Consider the following 19,633-nt stretch of genomic DNA (forward strand, 5'->3'; position numbering starts at 1 on the left):
AACAGGAATACTAAATTCATTCTAAGCTCTCAAAACAATGGAACTGATAAACGTACATTTTGGAATGTTATACGATAATAAAACGGATACAACACATGAAAATAACGTCATCTTAAAATGTAACAATCATTATGATATACTCGTACAGCAGATACATACATGATTGATTTTGCTCATACTTGATTTAAAGTATAGTGTGTTGTTTACTCGTTTATATTTTATTCTGTCAAAAACAAACAAAAATCCGCACAACACTATTATTTTTTTTTTTCAAAGGTAGTATTTAAAGTGGATATTTTTTTGCCTGCCCGAGAGCATATTTAAAACACCCCCCCCCCCTCCCACAGTACAATTTGTAACACAATTAAATTGTCGGCTCTGTCCTCCCCGGTGGTCCCTAAAAGCAAATCATAGTTCGACAATTAAATGGATAGACATATAATATTGGCGTAGATATTATATCCACGAGACAGCATATTAGCATGTATCCTATTTTGTCGATCTAAAAAAACAATGCTTTTATTAGAAGGTATACACCAACGATAGTGAAACATTTACTTGATTTTAAAATATTTCATAGTTATATCATATAGTATTATGTTGTTAAACGTTTATGAAAATATATCTGTTAATCACAATGACGAATGACCACTGCTTCTAAGGATATATGAGTAATATATGTTTTTAATGTTATGATAATGATATTATTATTATTCAAATGACTAAATAAAAAAAATTAAAGAATGGATAGAATGGATTTACGTGTATTTATATTCTTTAATGTTTATATATGTATCCAATAAAACAGTATATTTTATCATTAGGCTAGACACTAAGTATTAGGCTTAGATTTGACAAATTTTTGGGCCAACTCTCTGGGTGGTATACAGTAAGTTCGAAGGGCGTCGGTAATGGATAATTAATATTAATCATGACTCCGTGGTAAGTGATATGAATTGTTATCAGTTATTACCATTTTCCATTTTGATACATAAATTTACATCATGTTTATAAAATATCAGAATAAATGGTTATTCAAAATGTTCTTAATTAAAACCAAATAAACAAATAATTTATTTTAAAGATAATGTTCTGTATGCCATGAATGTGTAAAGTAATACTTTTATATTTTATACACTAAATAGCCTACTCAAATAACTCCAAAAACTACATCAAAAGTTAATTATATTAAAATTAATAAATACGGGAAGTCAGTGACTTGAAGATTTACCTAAAGGTAAACCTAGAGTATACCTAAAGATTATGTTTTGAGTGTACTTATATACAGAAAAAATATCATAAATTGTCCACACGTATGAAATCTATTTATATTTTAAGTAATATAATCGTGTTTATAATTTTTCTTATTATTTTAATTATTATGAATCATAATATAAATACTGAAAAGTATCATATTTTATACAAAAAAAAGTATAAGCGTTAAACAAAAATACATAATTTTTTTTCTGGTATTAATGTGTAAAGGAGAAATATCTAGAAATTATATATAAAGTACTTGAGTTGTTTGCTAAATTTAATGATGTGTGCTAAATGTAAGGAAAGGGTACCTACATAATACTAGAACACACACAATCTTAGATTTATTAAATTTTTATGGATATTTGTTAATGAATAGCTTTCAATATAATATTCTATACAATTATTAAATATTTACGCCAATACCAAGTTGTAAATATTTACATTGACTATTTATATCTAAACGTTATGAATATTTGAACAATTTTTTTGTCGTAATCATTATTTACGGAATTATAAAACTTTTATTAACATTTTGGTTATAAAATAGATTTAATTTGAGACTATAAAAAAAAATCATAGATAGTATGGACATTAAATATAAATTAATATAATATACTATAAATTAAGTGCGAGAGAGTCTTTTTGAAATATATCAAATTGTATAAGATATATTTCATTTAAATTTCTAAATAAAATGAATATCTAAACAACTAGATTAGCAACAAAGCACTACTGTATTTTTGAATGTAAGTAAATTTAAATTTAAAAGTATAATATTAAATTGAATTCATTTCATGGATTAATTGAAGTACAGAAATTTTTTTTTTTTTTAGAGATGCTATTTTATAAATCTCATAACAAAGACAATAAGTTATTTAAAATTTTAAAAAAATATAATTTTATGAAAATCGGTTCTGGTACTATATTTTTTTTTTTAATTTAAAATGGATTCTACACTTAAAGATAAACACAGGGGACTTATATTATACATATATATATATATATTAACTTCTAAAATAAAACATATGTTTTCTATAAATCTTATTAGACAATTAAGTAATTATCTTAGTACGTTAATTATTTTAAAATTAATAAATTTTCATTTTTACGTTTTAATTTTTAATTTTGCAGGAGGTGTAGGTTTACCCGGACCTGTTGGGATATCAGGTAGTCCAGGTGCACAAGGACCTCAAGGACCAATAGGTTCACCTGGTTTAGCGGTAAGTATATTTAATTATTATTTTTATTTTATTGAAGTAAATCATAGTATCTTAGTAATATCAGATTACATTTATTTTTTAAATTTTTAAGCGATTATAACTTTTATAAAAAATATTCATGAATGATGCAATTATTTATACTTTTATTTCAAATGCATCTAACGCATTTTTTACCTCTATTTGAACTTTAAAGAATACCTACAACAAATCATTTTAAAAAACCTGCACGGGAAACCAAGTTCGTTTTTCTTTTGTAAAATATTCCATTTTAATAACACAAAGCCTTCACTCGATCATAACACGTAATATATACTGCAAGCATCTATATTATAGTTTTACCCCTTCATGTTTAAAAATAAAGATATTATTGAAAGATTTTTTTAATATATTATTTAATAATATTATATATATGAATGAAGAACAACTCGTAAAAATATTCTATAGAATATAACATTTAACAATTCAATAAAATAGGTCTACATACAAGTTTCAGTACTTGTTGACGTGTTGACGTTGATTATTTGAATTATTCAAATGTACATTTTACTATAAATTTGTTTCAACACTAACAACTCAATTTAAAATCGTATTATGAATTCGTTTTACGTTTGAAAACAGTTTATTTTTAAACAAAAATATAAAAGTACCTATCTTTTTTTACTTAATTAAATGAGTTATTATTAATAGCAATTTCACATTTTATAAAATAACTTGGGCTATGACAATAAGTTTAATCAAATTTTAAAATTTTAAAAATGTATTTATTTATCTAAGATTAATTCATAATTCTTAACTGATTAATATATGATGAAATGTAAAAATACAATTGCGTACTTTTTAAAATTATCCAAATATTAGACACATAATTTAGGTATACATAAATATGAAACATAATATAGATCATATCTTACACAGCTAATATACTGCTATAATATTGTTATTTTAAATATTGTATTTATCGATGATATTAATTAATACTTATTAGCGTCGAAGCTTGTTTTTACTTATTAGTATAAGTATTTGTATTACAATAATTTATATAATTGCTATTCATTGTATTATTATTATTATTTATTCCAATGTTATAAATTTCCATATTATCACTTAGTATAATGTGTATAACCAGAGTGATATGATATATGTTATCGTAAACCCCTACCAAACAAATGAAAAAAAAATATAGAATAATAAAATCAACTATATTACATTTTATAACTAAATACTAAAACCACTATCAATTTTGAAGATTATGGGAAATTTCCTTCTCCTAAAACGTGATGAAAAACACAACAAATAATAATCATAAAACCCTTCGTTTACCAGTTATACCGATAAAAAGCTCCAAATATTTTGAAAATTGTATGGTGTGTATAAAATTCTGATACGATAACATAAACTTTCATTGAATATCATGTATCTATGGTAATTTTTTTAGGGTTACACCAAAAACCAAAATCGATTTGGTCAAAAACCGATTTTGCATAAAATTATAAGATTTTCCTTAATTTTAAAATTTTAAAACTATTTGGAATTTTAATTGTAGATCTCCTAAATTTACAAACTAAATTCATTTTTTAAAAATATTATGAACTTGAAAACCATTATTTCAACTAATATTATGTAGGCTAACACAAATACAAAAAACGCACACATCATTATATCATTGTAAAATCAATACATTCATCATTCAACTTAGAATTTAAAGTAGTAGGAAAAATATTTTAGAAACAATAATAACTAATAAGTGCTATGTAATTGTAATGTCTTGTTAAATATTTTTTAAATAATATTTGTATTATTTTAAATACAGGGTGAAGTTGGTTTACCAGGAAAACCAGGAAAGGACGGAGAACCAGGCAAAATTGGTGAAATTGGTAAACATGACTTTTGTATCAAAATCAAAATTTTTCTTTTGAAAACAATCGATTAGCTATTCACAATTTATATACCTTGAATTTAATTAATACTGTAATTTCCTGGTTATGTTTCATGTTATTATAAATTAACATCATGTACATTTTTATATTTTAATTTTGTAACATTCACAAATGATAAAAAAATATTGGTTACTTATAACTAAATATGCACGCATATTTAAATAATATAAAATGCATGTTTATTATATAATTCATTGTATAATGTCAACAGGCCCTACTGGAGAAAAAGGAGAACGAGGAAAACGGGGACCAAAAGGTATAATACAATATAAGATATTATTATTAGTTTATATTTTTATAACATATCTACCTATTATTCATATTGCCACAATGCCACATACAATATCTAATATTGTATTTTTTTGTATATTTTATCAAATATCAATTACATTTAATTACATATTCATTTTGCAGATAAAAAGCAAAATTATATATAATAATTGATATAATGTAAAACACATCAAACACTTAAAGGAGCCAATATTTTATTCAAAGGTTTTACTGTTTTAGAAATCAATAAAATCTCTCTAAACAACATAAAGTAGAAATTTCACTATAAACTTAGTATTTGTAATAGAAAATTACAACATAAATTTAAATATCAATGGCTTCTACATTTTCTGACTTTAAAAGCTTAAGATTTAAATGGTTACCACTAATTAATTAATATAACATATGTTACACTTAATAATTGATTTTATAAATTATATTTTTCTATAGAAAAAACAAATTATTTTTATTATTTAACAGAGTATTATTGAAATGTAGAGGTGTAACTACTATAACATTTATCACTAAAAATATAAGCCTCGTAATTAGGTACTTTTTAACAATTTACATGATAACCAATGAAAAAAGTAATTGATAATAATTTCTCTATACAATAGTTATACAATAAATACGACGTCAAAAAATTAATTTATCTTGATTTTAGTATGATGTGAAAAAAATATGTATGGTTTTTTGACGCCACACATTTGATTTCTATGCATAGTTTGTATGTTTGTATAAAAATGTTTAGTGAATAATTTATTACATATATTATTTATCCGACGTATATTTGATAACATCTGATCGTAATTTTGTATACATATATATTGTGAGTAGTGAGTCCTAGACATACTGACCTACTCTAAGTTGTTTGTATAATGTATAAAAACATAAATATTTTATGTACCAATTAATGATATATATATTATTTAAATAGGAATAATATTATTTATCAGCCATTTTAAAATGGCCTAAAATTATTGTGACACTATTAATTAGTATCAATATTCAAAACAATTCCGTGTGTTATTTAGTTTAATGGGAAATATAATAGTATAATCCGGAGGTCAGCCATCTTTTTGATGTCAAAGGTCAAATAATAAATATAAAATTTTTGACACACCAAAATTTTATTATACCTTATTTTATATTAAACAAAACTATATAGTTATACGAAATGTGTAACTGTTAGATTAAATAATTTAACAAAGTATCTACAATGAATAGAAATAAACAACGTTTTAACCAGTAGTTTCAGTCAATATTATTTTAACTCGTGATTTTTATACAAATTATAAATTGTATTCGCAGACTTCATAAAATTACAATATAGGTAACAGATTATCTTAAAATATTTCTTGACTTCAATTAAATCTATCTATGTAAACTGATTTAGCATTGAATTAATAAAAAATATTAAAATTGCCTATTGGGCACTATAAACATAACATAGTAATCATGAAAATTATCATGTTAGCAAAATACATTTTTATTTTTATTAAACCACGTTGAAATGTTAATTTGTCAAATTACCATTTAATAAAATATACCTAATCATATAATGTTTTCCGCATGAATGAAATTTTGTCATTTAAACTAGTACTTCCTCATAATGTATGTACTAAAACTACCATTATGTTTAAATGGTTTTTGTTGTGTTACTTATACTTATATAATATTATGTATACAGTATACACAACCTTCAAAAGATGGAACTCCACTACCTTGGGGCAACAATTGCTGGTTTTGCTATAGTAACATAAAAACAAAATGTCGTATTTACGTAACTATTATTTTAGGTCATCCTGGAGAAATAGGTCCAATGGGTATCAAAGGTCATGAAGGCGAGAAAGGTGACAAGTGTGAACGAGGAGATCGAGGACCCGAAGGTCAAAAAGGAGAAATGGTAATATAAACCATTAGATGATAAAATTCCTTAAATATCAATAAAAGTACTATATTTTATAATATAGAAATATTTTTTTCGCTACTGGCTCATTATTTATATTTATTCTGAAAATTTAGATTTTTGTATAGGTGTCTTTTTTCAATATTCAATATAGCTATAAACCTAATAAAAATGGTACTATCCCTAAATACAGGCTAGATAAACACGGTAAAATCTTTATTTTATAGAATAAGAATGAGAGGGAGAAACATAATATAAAACTTTAACCACTATCTAATCAAAACCTACTGTTTTTTTTTTTAATAATCAATCTATGAGAAAAATTCTCAAAAGTAACTTCTTTAGAGGAAAACAACCACCTCATTAACAAAAATAATATTTTTTTAAACAATCATTTAATTAACTATATAAACTACAACTTTGGTAAAAGTTAAAAATACAAATACTGAAATGTTATAATGACTTAATTGGATATGGAATAACATAATTCTCATTGTAACTTTTTATTATAAAAATTATAAATTTATTTAAATATTATTTAAAATAGTAAATACAATCCATAATTAGGAATATAAAATAAATATTGATGTTAGTCAAGATATTTCATTTAATTTAGGGTAGGTTAAGTATGGGTAAATTTTTTTTTAAATAATAAATGTACTTTTTTTCTGACATTATTTTGCATTAATCTGTACGTTTTAATAATCATATAAGATATTAAATGCCATATTCCATCTTAATTTGATTATTTTAAACGATATAGACTCTAATTTAGAATATGTTTTTAATCATAGTATGACAAAATTAAAATACCATTTTGTAAACATAAGATTTACAATATTGTGGGCGTCTTAAGATCTATTCAATGTAAACAATATTACAACCAAACAAAATGTCAGAAAATTGTTTTTTTTTTTTTTTTTTGTGGTGAAAAAAAAGTATTCACAATACGGTTTTTGTGCTAAATGAGAGTAATTTGTCAAACGGAAGTGAGGATTAACAACAACAAAAAATGTTCATTATGATAAATGGGTAAATGTATAGTATTTTTACTATCCAGTAACGTAGAAGCATTGGATATTTGATAAAAATAATTTTAAAAATTTAAAAATACTTCACATGAGCTGGTAGACACCTCGAAGTCTAAACATTTTGAATTTAATAGATTAGTTTATTCTCACATCCTATTTATTTTTTAAATTATTTACATTTGCAATCTAAAAATGAATAAGTATTGTTTATAAAGTATTTAATAAAACAAATAATTATTTTTAAGGGTCCCATTGGGTTAATAGGAACTAAAGGCAATGATGGTCCGGTTGGAGTCCCAGGTGTTGAAGGCTTGCCAGGTCCCAAAGGTATCGAAGGAGTAGCTGGAAACAAGGTTTGTTAGAGTAAAATGTTTTATTCACTTTCTTAAAATAAAAATGAAAAATTTAGTTTTCAATATATATATATCGAATAAGTAACATCTTAATTCCTATTAAAATTTAAAAACATTCTTCTCTAGTATTTAAGTAAATATAATTACTGTAGTTTTCAGACACTTTATCATTGAACTGTGAACAATATTCAATTTTTATCTCTACAGGGTGAACAAGGACCTCCAGGACCTCCGGGTCCTCCGGGACCACCGGGTGAATTACCACTATTACCACCTGAGTTGGCTGGATTTCAGCAAAACGCTTTGGCCCGATGGAAACGGGAATTCAATGAAATCAATTCCGAAGACAGCGCAAAAACAAAAACGAGTAGTTCAGGACCAAGTGACAATAATGATGGCCCTAAATACATAGACATTGTAAGTTCGATTTACAGTATGAGACAAGATCTGGAACGAATAAGAAAGCCTGTCGGAACCCGTGAAAATCCCGTCATGACGTGCAAAGATTTGTTTTACGGGCATCCACAGTTTAAAGATGGTAATTATAATTATATCCATACGATATACGTTAGTTAATTTACGGTATCTTATCACACGAACTTACACAGCACCGAAATTGTATAAACAGTCATCAAACAATTAAGATTATTAACAGCAGCATATATAGGTACGCTTTTAGACTTTAGTGAATCAGACAAGAATAGTTATAATAACTTATATAATCAAAAGCTATTAATTATTGTTATTAATACACTTAAGTAGTTGACAGAATACCTCCGTAAAAAGTTATAGTCGTGATTAAAACGGTTATTATACCTCCTACGCACAAAACATAATACAATATTAATGGGGTGGTATATTAATTTGTGTCAAATAAAAGTAATAAAACCTATATTTTGTCTACACAGTTTTCATTAAAAAATGATACCAAAATTACTACCGGATTTCAAAAATATTTGTTCAATCCATTATTGAACGTTTAATTTATTGAAAACTTTATCCAAAACTATTTGTTTAGATTCGGTGTATTAAATATATTATACCACGCATGCATCCTAATTGTTTATAATTAATTTACTAAAAACACAATGTACACACTACACACATTATAAACAGTGGTTGTTTTTTTTTTTTCGATTAATCGTTTTAATGTAAAATAACTATTATTCATAGCCTAATTCTAATCTTTACCGATAATGTATAAACTAAAATGCGCAACTGCTTTCACTGTTTTAATGTTAAAGCTATAAACCATTTCATTTTTTATTTTTTAGTATTTCGAGTAAATATTCAAAATTATATAGAATTTGGGATAAGGGAAATATGTCCAGTTGAAACTAGTATAAAACTGAAAAATGTTCACCAGTTTCGTAACAAAAATATTAAGATAATTTATGTATTACGTTAGATATGATATTTAGTAAAACATTTCAAACTATTTCGATACCATCTTCCTTCTAGGCCAGTGATCATTATGGTATGGTATCAAAAATATAAATAAACTCATGTTTCTGAAGGTTATTAAAAACAAATTAATTAATGAAAAAAGTAATAAACAATATTTTACTGAGTCATAATTTTGAAATAAATGTATTGACATTTTGAACAGTTCTGTTTTTAGTCATTAGTAATATACGTGATTGATTCGATAAAGATAATCCTAGAACCCCAATCTATTCTGTTATAAATATTTTTGAAACGCATCATTAAATATAGAAAACTGTATTCGAAACAAGATGTGCAAAATATGTCTCAGGTACTCATTAAAAACAAAATTAATTTAAACCTAACTATTTTACATTGGTGAATGTTAAACGGTGACAATAGCACATAAGAGTATTGTCGTACCAGTTATGTACTTTTTAAATAATATAAATTCAAAACTAATTTTGTAACCTAATGGCCTATGTCACCGAGGGTATATTTCGTTTAATAAAAAAAAAAAAATTCAAAACTAAATTTTAATAACTAAACCTTTATGAATTTTTCTATGTTTAATGGTACTAATAATTTATTCTATTGCCGTTGACTAACGATAAATATATCTTATCGAATTTAAACAAAAATAATAATAATATAATTTCGGAACTAGCTCAATGCATAATGATTAATTTCCCAAGGCTATAATATAATCGTCAGGTACCTAACCACCATCACCAGACGAACCATTTTATACTATAGATAATCATTAATAATAATTTCGGATGAGCGTATTGTATAATAATAATAATATATTATGCATTGGAATACTATAAATTGTATCAAATAGATGGTTCCGTCTCTATACAATATTATATTATATTATTATATTGTAATATCGGTTTCTACAACGGTGTTAATAATAATGCGTTCTAGGATGGTACTGGATCGACCCAAACTTGGGTATGCCATACGACGCCGTGTACGTGTATTGTAACATGAGCAGCGGCGGAGAAACGTGCGTATTTCCAGATATACACTCAAGTCAAATGCCAAACATCCCGTGGCGTAAGGAAGGCGACAAGACGGACTGGTATTCAAATCTCAGGGGCGGTTTCAAAGTAAGATGTTATTGAAATATGATAATGATAGTAAACCGTGGTGCGCGTCTGTGTCGAGTGTGGCGTTGGCGTAGATGTCACAGCAGCATGATGGTATTCAAAAATATTGTAAAATAATAATGATAATAAAAAACAACTCGAAACACAAATCGAATTACATTTTAATCGCCATGATTGCCGGGGCTGTGATTTTTTGGGTAAACTTTTTCTACCACGTTCACTCGCCTCCGTTTACCACGCGTCACGGTCGAATGATGCGTCATAAAAAATCGTTTTATGTATACCCCGGTGACAGCATTACCGGAAATCCATCAGGATACATTTGAGGACAGGATCTCATTTAATAGTTATAATATATTTGAACATTCTATAATATAATCTACTCCTCGGCCGTTATATTGTGATGACGACTACTGGAGTTTGGTTACGATATTAGTTATAATTCGACGGAAGAATATTTTCAATAATTCATAAATAATATTATTTATTAATTTACATTGCATGTAACTTAAATATCGTTATTGTAATAATTATTTTGGCATTTATCGTTAACGTGTATGATTTAATTTCATAATACCTATTATTCAATAAATTCTATAGAAAAAATATTTGCTAAAAAATTATTAAATATATATAAATAATAATCAATACAATATTATAACTTATTCACTATAAATGAATAAAATATAAATTATACTTCTTAGTATTTTTATAATTTTAGATCTTTGTATGATTACAATTTTAATCAATTTCTCGTAGATAATCTATACTTAAAAAACAATTTGATTTCCATTTATAATTATTCTGTGTATTTTTTGATGGGGGTTAAAAACATTTTGAGTACCAAAATAAAATAGGACATTAAATGAAATACTGAAAATATAATTTTTACATTCGTGTAAGTACCCACCTATCTATAAAAAATGATATTTATACATATTATTATGGAATTGAAAGGTATATAAATGGTGAAAACTATGCTAACAAAAAACCATTAAAAAATGTTGACAAACATTATGTACGATAAATAAACATTAGTAAATGTAAACATTTATTATTATTTCTACGCAAATATATTTTTAGGCTGCATTTTTTTGACTTGTCTCAAATATAAGGGCTTTAAATAAAGAGGTGAATCAAGAAACGTAGTATAAATACCAGTCTCCCACCTAACATTTATCATCGTTTGACGAGTGTTATACAAGGTATCTTATAAGAAGATTAACGCAACACCATAATGTCATCCTTTTCATTGTAATTTTAGGTCTTAAGTTTTAATACTGTAACATATTGAACACATTCATTACTATAAGCATGTGTACTTATACATATAACATGTACATTTATTATTTTTATAGCTGTAATCAAATTGTTCAAAATGTCTCATTATTGTTTAATGATTTTGTTTTAATTATCTAATTTATATAGACTCTCTCAATGAAACATATTACAAGCGAATATTTTTCTTTAAAACGATAGTGTCTCGTGGGAAATTAAAAATAACTTTTAAAATCAAAAAAATAATTAATATTAATGTTGTGGATTTGAAAAACCCTTGTATACTAATCAAAATGATATTCACTGAAATTATAGTAGATTCAATAAGTTATAATGACCCAGGGGCCACATTCTAAAATCATTTTTTTTAAAGATCCGTGGAATGCATTTATTTTGCTTGCAAATAATTTAAAGAAACAAACTATAATAATTTTTGTTGTATCTTATGATAATTTTTTTTAAATAAACATTGAATTATTTTTATGTCTTAACTGCACTTAGTATTCAGTTGTACTCTACAACTCTATGTACAACAAATACTTTTTTAATTTCAAATAGTGTATTTTAACCATAATAACCCACCTCTTAACTAATATTCATAACTTTCTATAGAATTAAACAGAATTGAATATTCCTAAATATATTTAAAACACTATATTTTTTATATTAATTTATATATGAGGTAGGATTATTATTTTACTTTCAATTTTACTTATCACGATTACATTGCTCTTTTGAATCTCTTTTTTTTTAATGAAATAAAAAACATTGAGCCGAATCTCAAATATTTGAGCCAACCGAGCTTCTTTTAATCACTAACATAAATTTAAAAAATTCAATCAATCGACCAATTCATTGCATAATCTTTAATAAAAATGAAAAACAAAATTAATAATCATAAAATTTCTAAAAACTTTCTTACAACTTAAATGTTTTAAATCAATAGGAAAATATAAGGTAAGAGTCTATTATTCAAAGAATATCGGCTTTGCAAGTTCCTTATTGTAGTTAATACTAATTTAATATAAAATTTCCAACATTTGTTCCGTACATCAATGCCAATAGCAATTAACAATAATTTTACAAACTAGCCATATATTAAATTAAACTATTGTTATTTTTCTATCATGTCTTAACGATAGCTTCATAAAATCATAACAATAATATTAAAAGATTCGTTAAACTTTTCTTAATAATAAAATTTCGACATAATGTATAAAATATTCAGCAATAAATATAATATAATATAATAGTAGGTATACACTATACATAATACTAAGTACATACTTACATCTAATACTATTTTTAATGTCATATTATACTATAATAATACATATAAATTATTTATAAAATTAAAAACAATTGCCACAAAAATATCTCAGTCATTTTCCTAAAGAAAATAAATTTTGCATACTTACCTAATTATTATCTATCTACTTCTTCTTCACTATACTTCACTCAACTTTCATATTTCTTTTATCGAGTCATATGAAAATATACTACATGATTATGTGTGTTAAATTTAAATTTAAAATATTAAAAGTACCTAATAGCAAACATATATGAAAATCAAGTTGATCATCGGTATCTGTTACATTAGCAAACTTAAATGCTACTACTAGAGTATTAAAATATTAAATCACTTCATTTTTAGAAAAGGTACCTACCTAGTTTAAAGTATTTTAATTCTATAATTCGAAAATACTTACTTTTCTAAAACAATATAACTTGGTATATTGTAATAAAATACAGAAATATTTAACCAAAAATATTTTTTTGGAATTTTACGTGGCTAAATAATTAAATATTCGTTTACATGTTGTATTTCTAGTCGTTAAAAGTCAAATTAATATTTTAAATTATTTAATTAAAAATAAAAGTACGATTGGTGTATAAACATTAAACAATATATGTAAGTATCTTCTATATTATATATTATTGAGAAACTCAAATACTTTTCGATAAGTATTTTGAAAATCAGCCGATAGTTATCAAACAAAATGTCTTAAAAGTAGCACCTCACACTTAATTGAAAATAATCATTGTCATCTATTTTATACCACAATTTCAAGGTGATAATATATCAATATTATAGCGACTAGCGATCAATATGTATATTAGTTTTTGAAATATACAATAAATTCAAAAATTATTTTATAATAGTAGGTAGATTTTGATAAAAGTAAATATGTATAAATATAATAAAATTTAAAAATTAAATGTTCAATATTAAAAATGTTAAACTAATATTAAATTTCAAACTTAGTTAATTTCCTACCAAATTTTATCGCAACAAAAATCATGTTGCATTTTGGCTATAAATAATACATTTTTTCCAATCACAACATGTAATATATTTATCATAAAAATGCGATACAAATGGGTTTTTATTTGGTGTTATCTGTTTAAGCGTTTATATAAAACAATTACACATATTGCTAAATATATGGATTTCCGTACAATATGTAGAATGTAGATAGATAAAGTCAAAAATGCAACAGTCTCGCTAAAACATTTATTTTGCACGATTATATTGTTAATAGATTACTTATGAAACTGTGGGACCAGTGCAGATGAATTTTCTAAGATTGCTCAGCCAAAATGGATACCAAAACTTCACTTACACGTGCATAAACAGTGCCGCATGGTATAATTCGAAGTCCAACTCATATGACATGGCCGTCAAGTTTATGGGAGAGAATTCGATAGAGTTTTCGTCTGAACCAGGATCACCCAAAGTGGACGTGTTGGTCGATGGCTGCAAAGTGCGTAGAAATCTTTTTATTTTTTACAATCAAAATACACTCATTAGATAGTTTTAAGTAGATAATACTTCTAGCATTTCTACTCGATATTTTGATAATGATGAAGTGCTATAATAAAATATGAAACGTCTATCAATTGAGTGATTAACTGCAGAATCTAAAAATTGTCCAAAATAACTATTAGATTTTAGGACAAAATAACCTTGTTATTATTTTTTAATTATAAATTTCAATTTAAATATTTCGTGTTACTATGAAATAAAGATTTTAAAGATCATATTTTAAATTTCAAATTAGTTGTTTAAATTAAAATTATATAAAATAAAAAAATAAAATAAAAAATTATTAATACACAAATAGTTAGATAGTACTTTCACTGGGTGATTGCTTCCCTCACATTTTCATGTTAAAAAAAATATATTACACCACATATTCTTATTGTGCCCATGAGTACAGATTGTATATTTCTTATTTAAAAAAAAATTTGTTGTCGATACGATTGTCAAGAACTAGAAACCCGGAAAATGAACTATTTTCAATTTTAAAAAAAAACAAGTTAAGAACTCGTTATTAGTAGTAAATATTTGAGTTTTTACATTCCCAACAGTTGTTTACTTCAATATTATTTTACAATTTGATTTCACTTTTATATGTAGTGTTATAAGTGTGTATGTGTAACTGTATACCTACGTCCTATATTATGAATTTAAATATTTAATATTCCAACCTGTAATATGAAAATTGAATACAAAATTCTTTATAACTTATGGGCTCTTTTAAATTAAATAAACAAATAAATAAAAACTTCAGCGTAAAACCAAATAATTTTTATGAGCGTTAAAGGACAAACTTCGACAAAACTACAGAATTTATTAATTTTATGAGTTAGAAATGTATAAAAATTCTGATTTATATTTCTAAGATTTGAAAATTAAATAAAAGATTACTCATAATTTTTCTACCTTTTTCTGAACAAAAATAATGGGTCAAAAATATTTTACAAATGTTTTAGCTTTTTAACATTAAACTTTTAAATCCTAATAAAACTCGTATCTATGACAGTGTTAATATTTCTAACTACAAAATTAAACAGTTTAATTCTAGGTACTAGGATTTTACATACTCGTTTAAATTAATTTATCATTACTTAATTATTATTAACCAATCATTTTAAAATATCCACTTTTAAATATATTTTTTTAAATTTATATGATTACTTAAAGTATTTATTGAAAAACTATATTATGTACAAATTTTAAAATTGTGTATAATAATATTAATAACTATATTTTAAACGAAATAATTAATATATTTTCAATTTAAGTATAATAATAATACCTTTGCTTGCACTGAAGTGAGTGAAGCGAGACGAGTGGCCAAATTTAAGTCTAGTGTCCTATACTTTTTCATTAACAACAGCGTTAAGTTGCTATTCTTATTCTCTTAATTTATTTCTTGTCGTACTTACTTTCAACCGTTATACCTTCCTTCATTTTATTGATTTCCCTTTCTTAAGTTCGCGTACATATTAAATACGTTTTATTTTTTCTGAAATATTATTTGCTTCTCCATTCACAAACCATTTTATATTTTATTTTCAATTAAACAGCTTTAGTTAAATCTAACTCAGTAGGTACTATTATTATTTCTTAGCGTTATTTATTATATACAATATTGTATGAAACAAATACAGCCATACAGCAACACACAGCAAGTACAACTTATCGGATGTAAGAGTTCAAACAATATTAGCCCGTTTTACTATCGAAAAAATAATTCTTGTATAATATATTATCGTGATAATTTAATTGTTGAGATTATTTTTCAGTAAACAGTATCTTGCATAAATTAAATATAACATACAATTATATTCCATTAATTTAAGTACTTAAACAATTTTAAAAAGGAACTGAATACGTACAAACAATATTCGTGATATTTATATAAATCATGCAACATACAATAATACGTTCTACAACATCACTATATACAACTAACAATAACATTATATAATTTTGTGACTTCGTGTAGGTGTTTTTTTCATAAAAGTGTATAATATGATACATTTTAATTTATAATACTCAGCAACTATTGTCAAGATAATAAAGTTTGCCAAATCGATAAGTAAATATTATTATATGAATAAAAGGGCTTTTCTAGAAATTTCGGATGTGATATATATGTAATTATGCTTTTGTCGTAGTTGTCTGCTGAACTGTGAAAATAACTGAGCATTTATTTATCATTCACATAAATATTAATCTCCTGCATATTCTATATTATTTCCTTTAGAATTATGACTTAGGTATTAAGTCTCTGAATATGTTCATCCTATGATTCAATAAATCTTTTGTATTTTTATGTCTAGTGATTTTTTAAACTTTTTTCCCGGATAATTGAAATTTAATTGACTCTTATCATTGAAAACTATTAAACTTAAATCAAAAATATTTTTTAATAGTTAGGATATTCAGTTAGAATATTTATTTAATTTTGATTACAAAACATATAAAAAAAAATTAAATATTCTGAAAAAAATTCACATAACATGTAATTGATTAATGTTTGTAGTTATCGTTGTGGACTATCATTGATAATGTGTATAGTAAGTAGTAAGTACCTATTCGATTATTTATTATTAGGTAAGTACCTATATGTTCAAATTAAAAATGATCACATACCTTAACTTATGGTACTACTACTAATTCGATATATATATACAGATTTATTAATACGACAACGTTTATCAAGAAATTATAAATATAAAATATATTTGTTCAAAATACTTTTCATAAATAATTATTACGCTTTAATCAAAATAATGTTTAAAAACGCCATAATATTCATAATATTAATGTCTATATACATATATATGACTAATATATGTTGTAATTTTATGATAGCATCTGCCAACTGTAAACATGTTGTGCAAAATCATTTTTTTTTTTTTTCATAAACAATTTATCATTTTCATTAAATTCACTGTATATCATCGTAATTTAATTACGTAACGTCTGATTTTTCATTACCGGTGAGTTGTAACTACGAGTCAATTGAAATCCAGGGATAAATTGTATTATAAATTATATTTAAGTTATGAATTGTTTTATTATTCAAATAGAATAATTAATATAATAAATATCCAAATATTAATGATTTAATTTTTTTAAGTGATTAGTAGCGTATTCAATTTCAGCTACTATATTCTACTACCTACTGATATTGAGCAGAGAGACGACTGTAATGGCTTAACGATGTTTTTTTTTTGTTATGTCCACACACTTTTCATGTATGAAAAAATGTTTCAATCTTCAATTTGTGGTTAAATATTGAATTAGTGGTTTCTAATAACAACTATGGTAGCAATTTGATCCAACTCATATACTTTACTTCAGGAGAAATTTGTACAAGAAATAATATGTTTTCATTCAACGATTTTAGTTATTTTGTTACATTTCAAAAGAATATAATTTTAGGGAATTGAAACTTTTCTCTACTAAATAAATTATTACTCGAACAATACCATAATATTTCTAAGATATTTAGATTAATCATATATTCATACCACAAATCTATATTTACACGATTCTATAGCAACCAACATTTAAGTATTAACTAAAATATTATAATAATAATAAAGTAATATAGTATTATAATATTTAATGAATAATAATATAATAAATGCGACGTTTTCGGACAAAAAATTATTGAACCTACTTTATTATGTATAGAATAATAAATACATTTTAACAGTGCAAAGTATATGATATAATAAAATACCCTTAATAATAGGCTGAAAGACCACGTACGCTCATAATCGTTTTTCGTATTCAACGATTTATAACTGTATCCAAAATACAAATTACATTCATTACTGTAACCAACTCATTGACGATGTTCGCCTGAGACTCGATAACTACGTAAAGTTACCTATAGTAAAATAATATTTTTAAGATCAAAATTTACATAATCATCTCCCCTTTTCTAATCAATAATATTTTTAGACATTCTTATTCTTCAGTAAATTAAAACTGATTCAAATAATAAGATGTTTTGTACCTGCAATTTGCAATTTTTTAATGTATACAAATAATGAATTATTTTATTTTGTTATGAGATTAATTGTTTTTTCTAGACGAGAAAATCTAAAAGCGAAACCGTATTTGAAATCCGTACCAACAAGTTGAACAGTCTGCCACTGACAGATTTCTATCCAATCGACTACGGGTTGCCACATCAAGCATTCGGCTTCGAAGTGGGACCGGTGTGCTTCAAATGACACGCTCATTCGTCTTTTTTATGTGTTTAAAACTATAATTATTATTATTTTATTTTATTTTTATTATTTTATACCTACCTATTTAATTATTTTTATTACTTTTATTGTATTTTAGTATGATTGCCACCCTAACTTTATAATCCCTTATCGTATATATTTTATATACTTTTTTCAGAGTATTAAACAAATCCATAATTTACGATTTCCACCTTGGTGCATTAATAAATGAACTTGACGATCAATGCATATACTAATAGAGTATAGACGTTTTATTATAGCCTAAACTTGGAAGTAAAAGTCATTGTTAACTTGAGAGTTGTGATTGGATTTGTTGACACTATTTTGTGATTTTGTGTTTTATAATATTAACTCTGTGCATAAGACGTGTAAAACAAAACGTAACAAGCAATGTGAGTGAACGAATGACGAATGACAATGACAATATTCTATGTTAAATATTATACTAAGTAATGAAAATAAAATAAATTATACAAAATAAATTTTGTTTTATTGATAGTGATATTAATTTTAAATCTAATTTTAAATATTAAATACATCGTGCCTCTTGAACTTTTTAATTACTCGTTAGAAATAAATAATTTAACATTTAAATCTATTTACAGAGATTAAATATATATATTTTTTAATAGAAAAATACCGGAAACATAAAATGTTCAATTTTTATTTCATAGGCTTTACAATTTAATATAAGGTTCCTCATAAGTTGTTCTCACTAAATCTAAAAAAAAAAACATTAAAAATACATAATTTTAAGCACAATATTATTTTAC

At 24.5% G+C, this 19,633-nt stretch overlaps 1 protein-coding gene across 1 annotated transcript in view; it reads left to right on the plus strand.

Annotated features, from left to right (window-relative positions):
• The window catches only part of LOC107165992 (uncharacterized), an 80,262-nt gene extending 60,920 nt beyond the window's left edge, over window positions 1-19,342 (plus strand). The window contains exons 47-55 of the mRNA XM_089220011.1: window positions 2,392-2,480; window positions 4,291-4,354; window positions 4,629-4,673; window positions 6,487-6,593; window positions 7,873-7,980; window positions 8,188-8,518; window positions 10,336-10,520; window positions 14,342-14,563; window positions 18,699-19,342. Of these exons, the coding sequence (XP_089076137.1) occupies window positions 2,392-2,480; window positions 4,291-4,354; window positions 4,629-4,673; window positions 6,487-6,593; window positions 7,873-7,980; window positions 8,188-8,518; window positions 10,336-10,520; window positions 14,342-14,563; window positions 18,699-18,842 (1,295 nt within the window). The 3' untranslated portion in view covers window positions 18,843-19,342. The remainder of the gene's footprint in view (window positions 1-2,391; window positions 2,481-4,290; window positions 4,355-4,628; window positions 4,674-6,486; window positions 6,594-7,872; window positions 7,981-8,187; window positions 8,519-10,335; window positions 10,521-14,341; window positions 14,564-18,698) is intronic.
• Window positions 19,343-19,633: the final 291 nt, after the last annotated feature.

This window comes from Diuraphis noxia, unplaced genomic scaffold, assembly GCF_037042655.1.
Source record: "Diuraphis noxia isolate RWA-SAM2 unplaced genomic scaffold, SU_Dnox_SAM2 contig0002, whole genome shotgun sequence".
Classification (NCBI taxonomy): Eukaryota; Metazoa; Arthropoda; class Insecta; order Hemiptera; family Aphididae; genus Diuraphis; species Diuraphis noxia.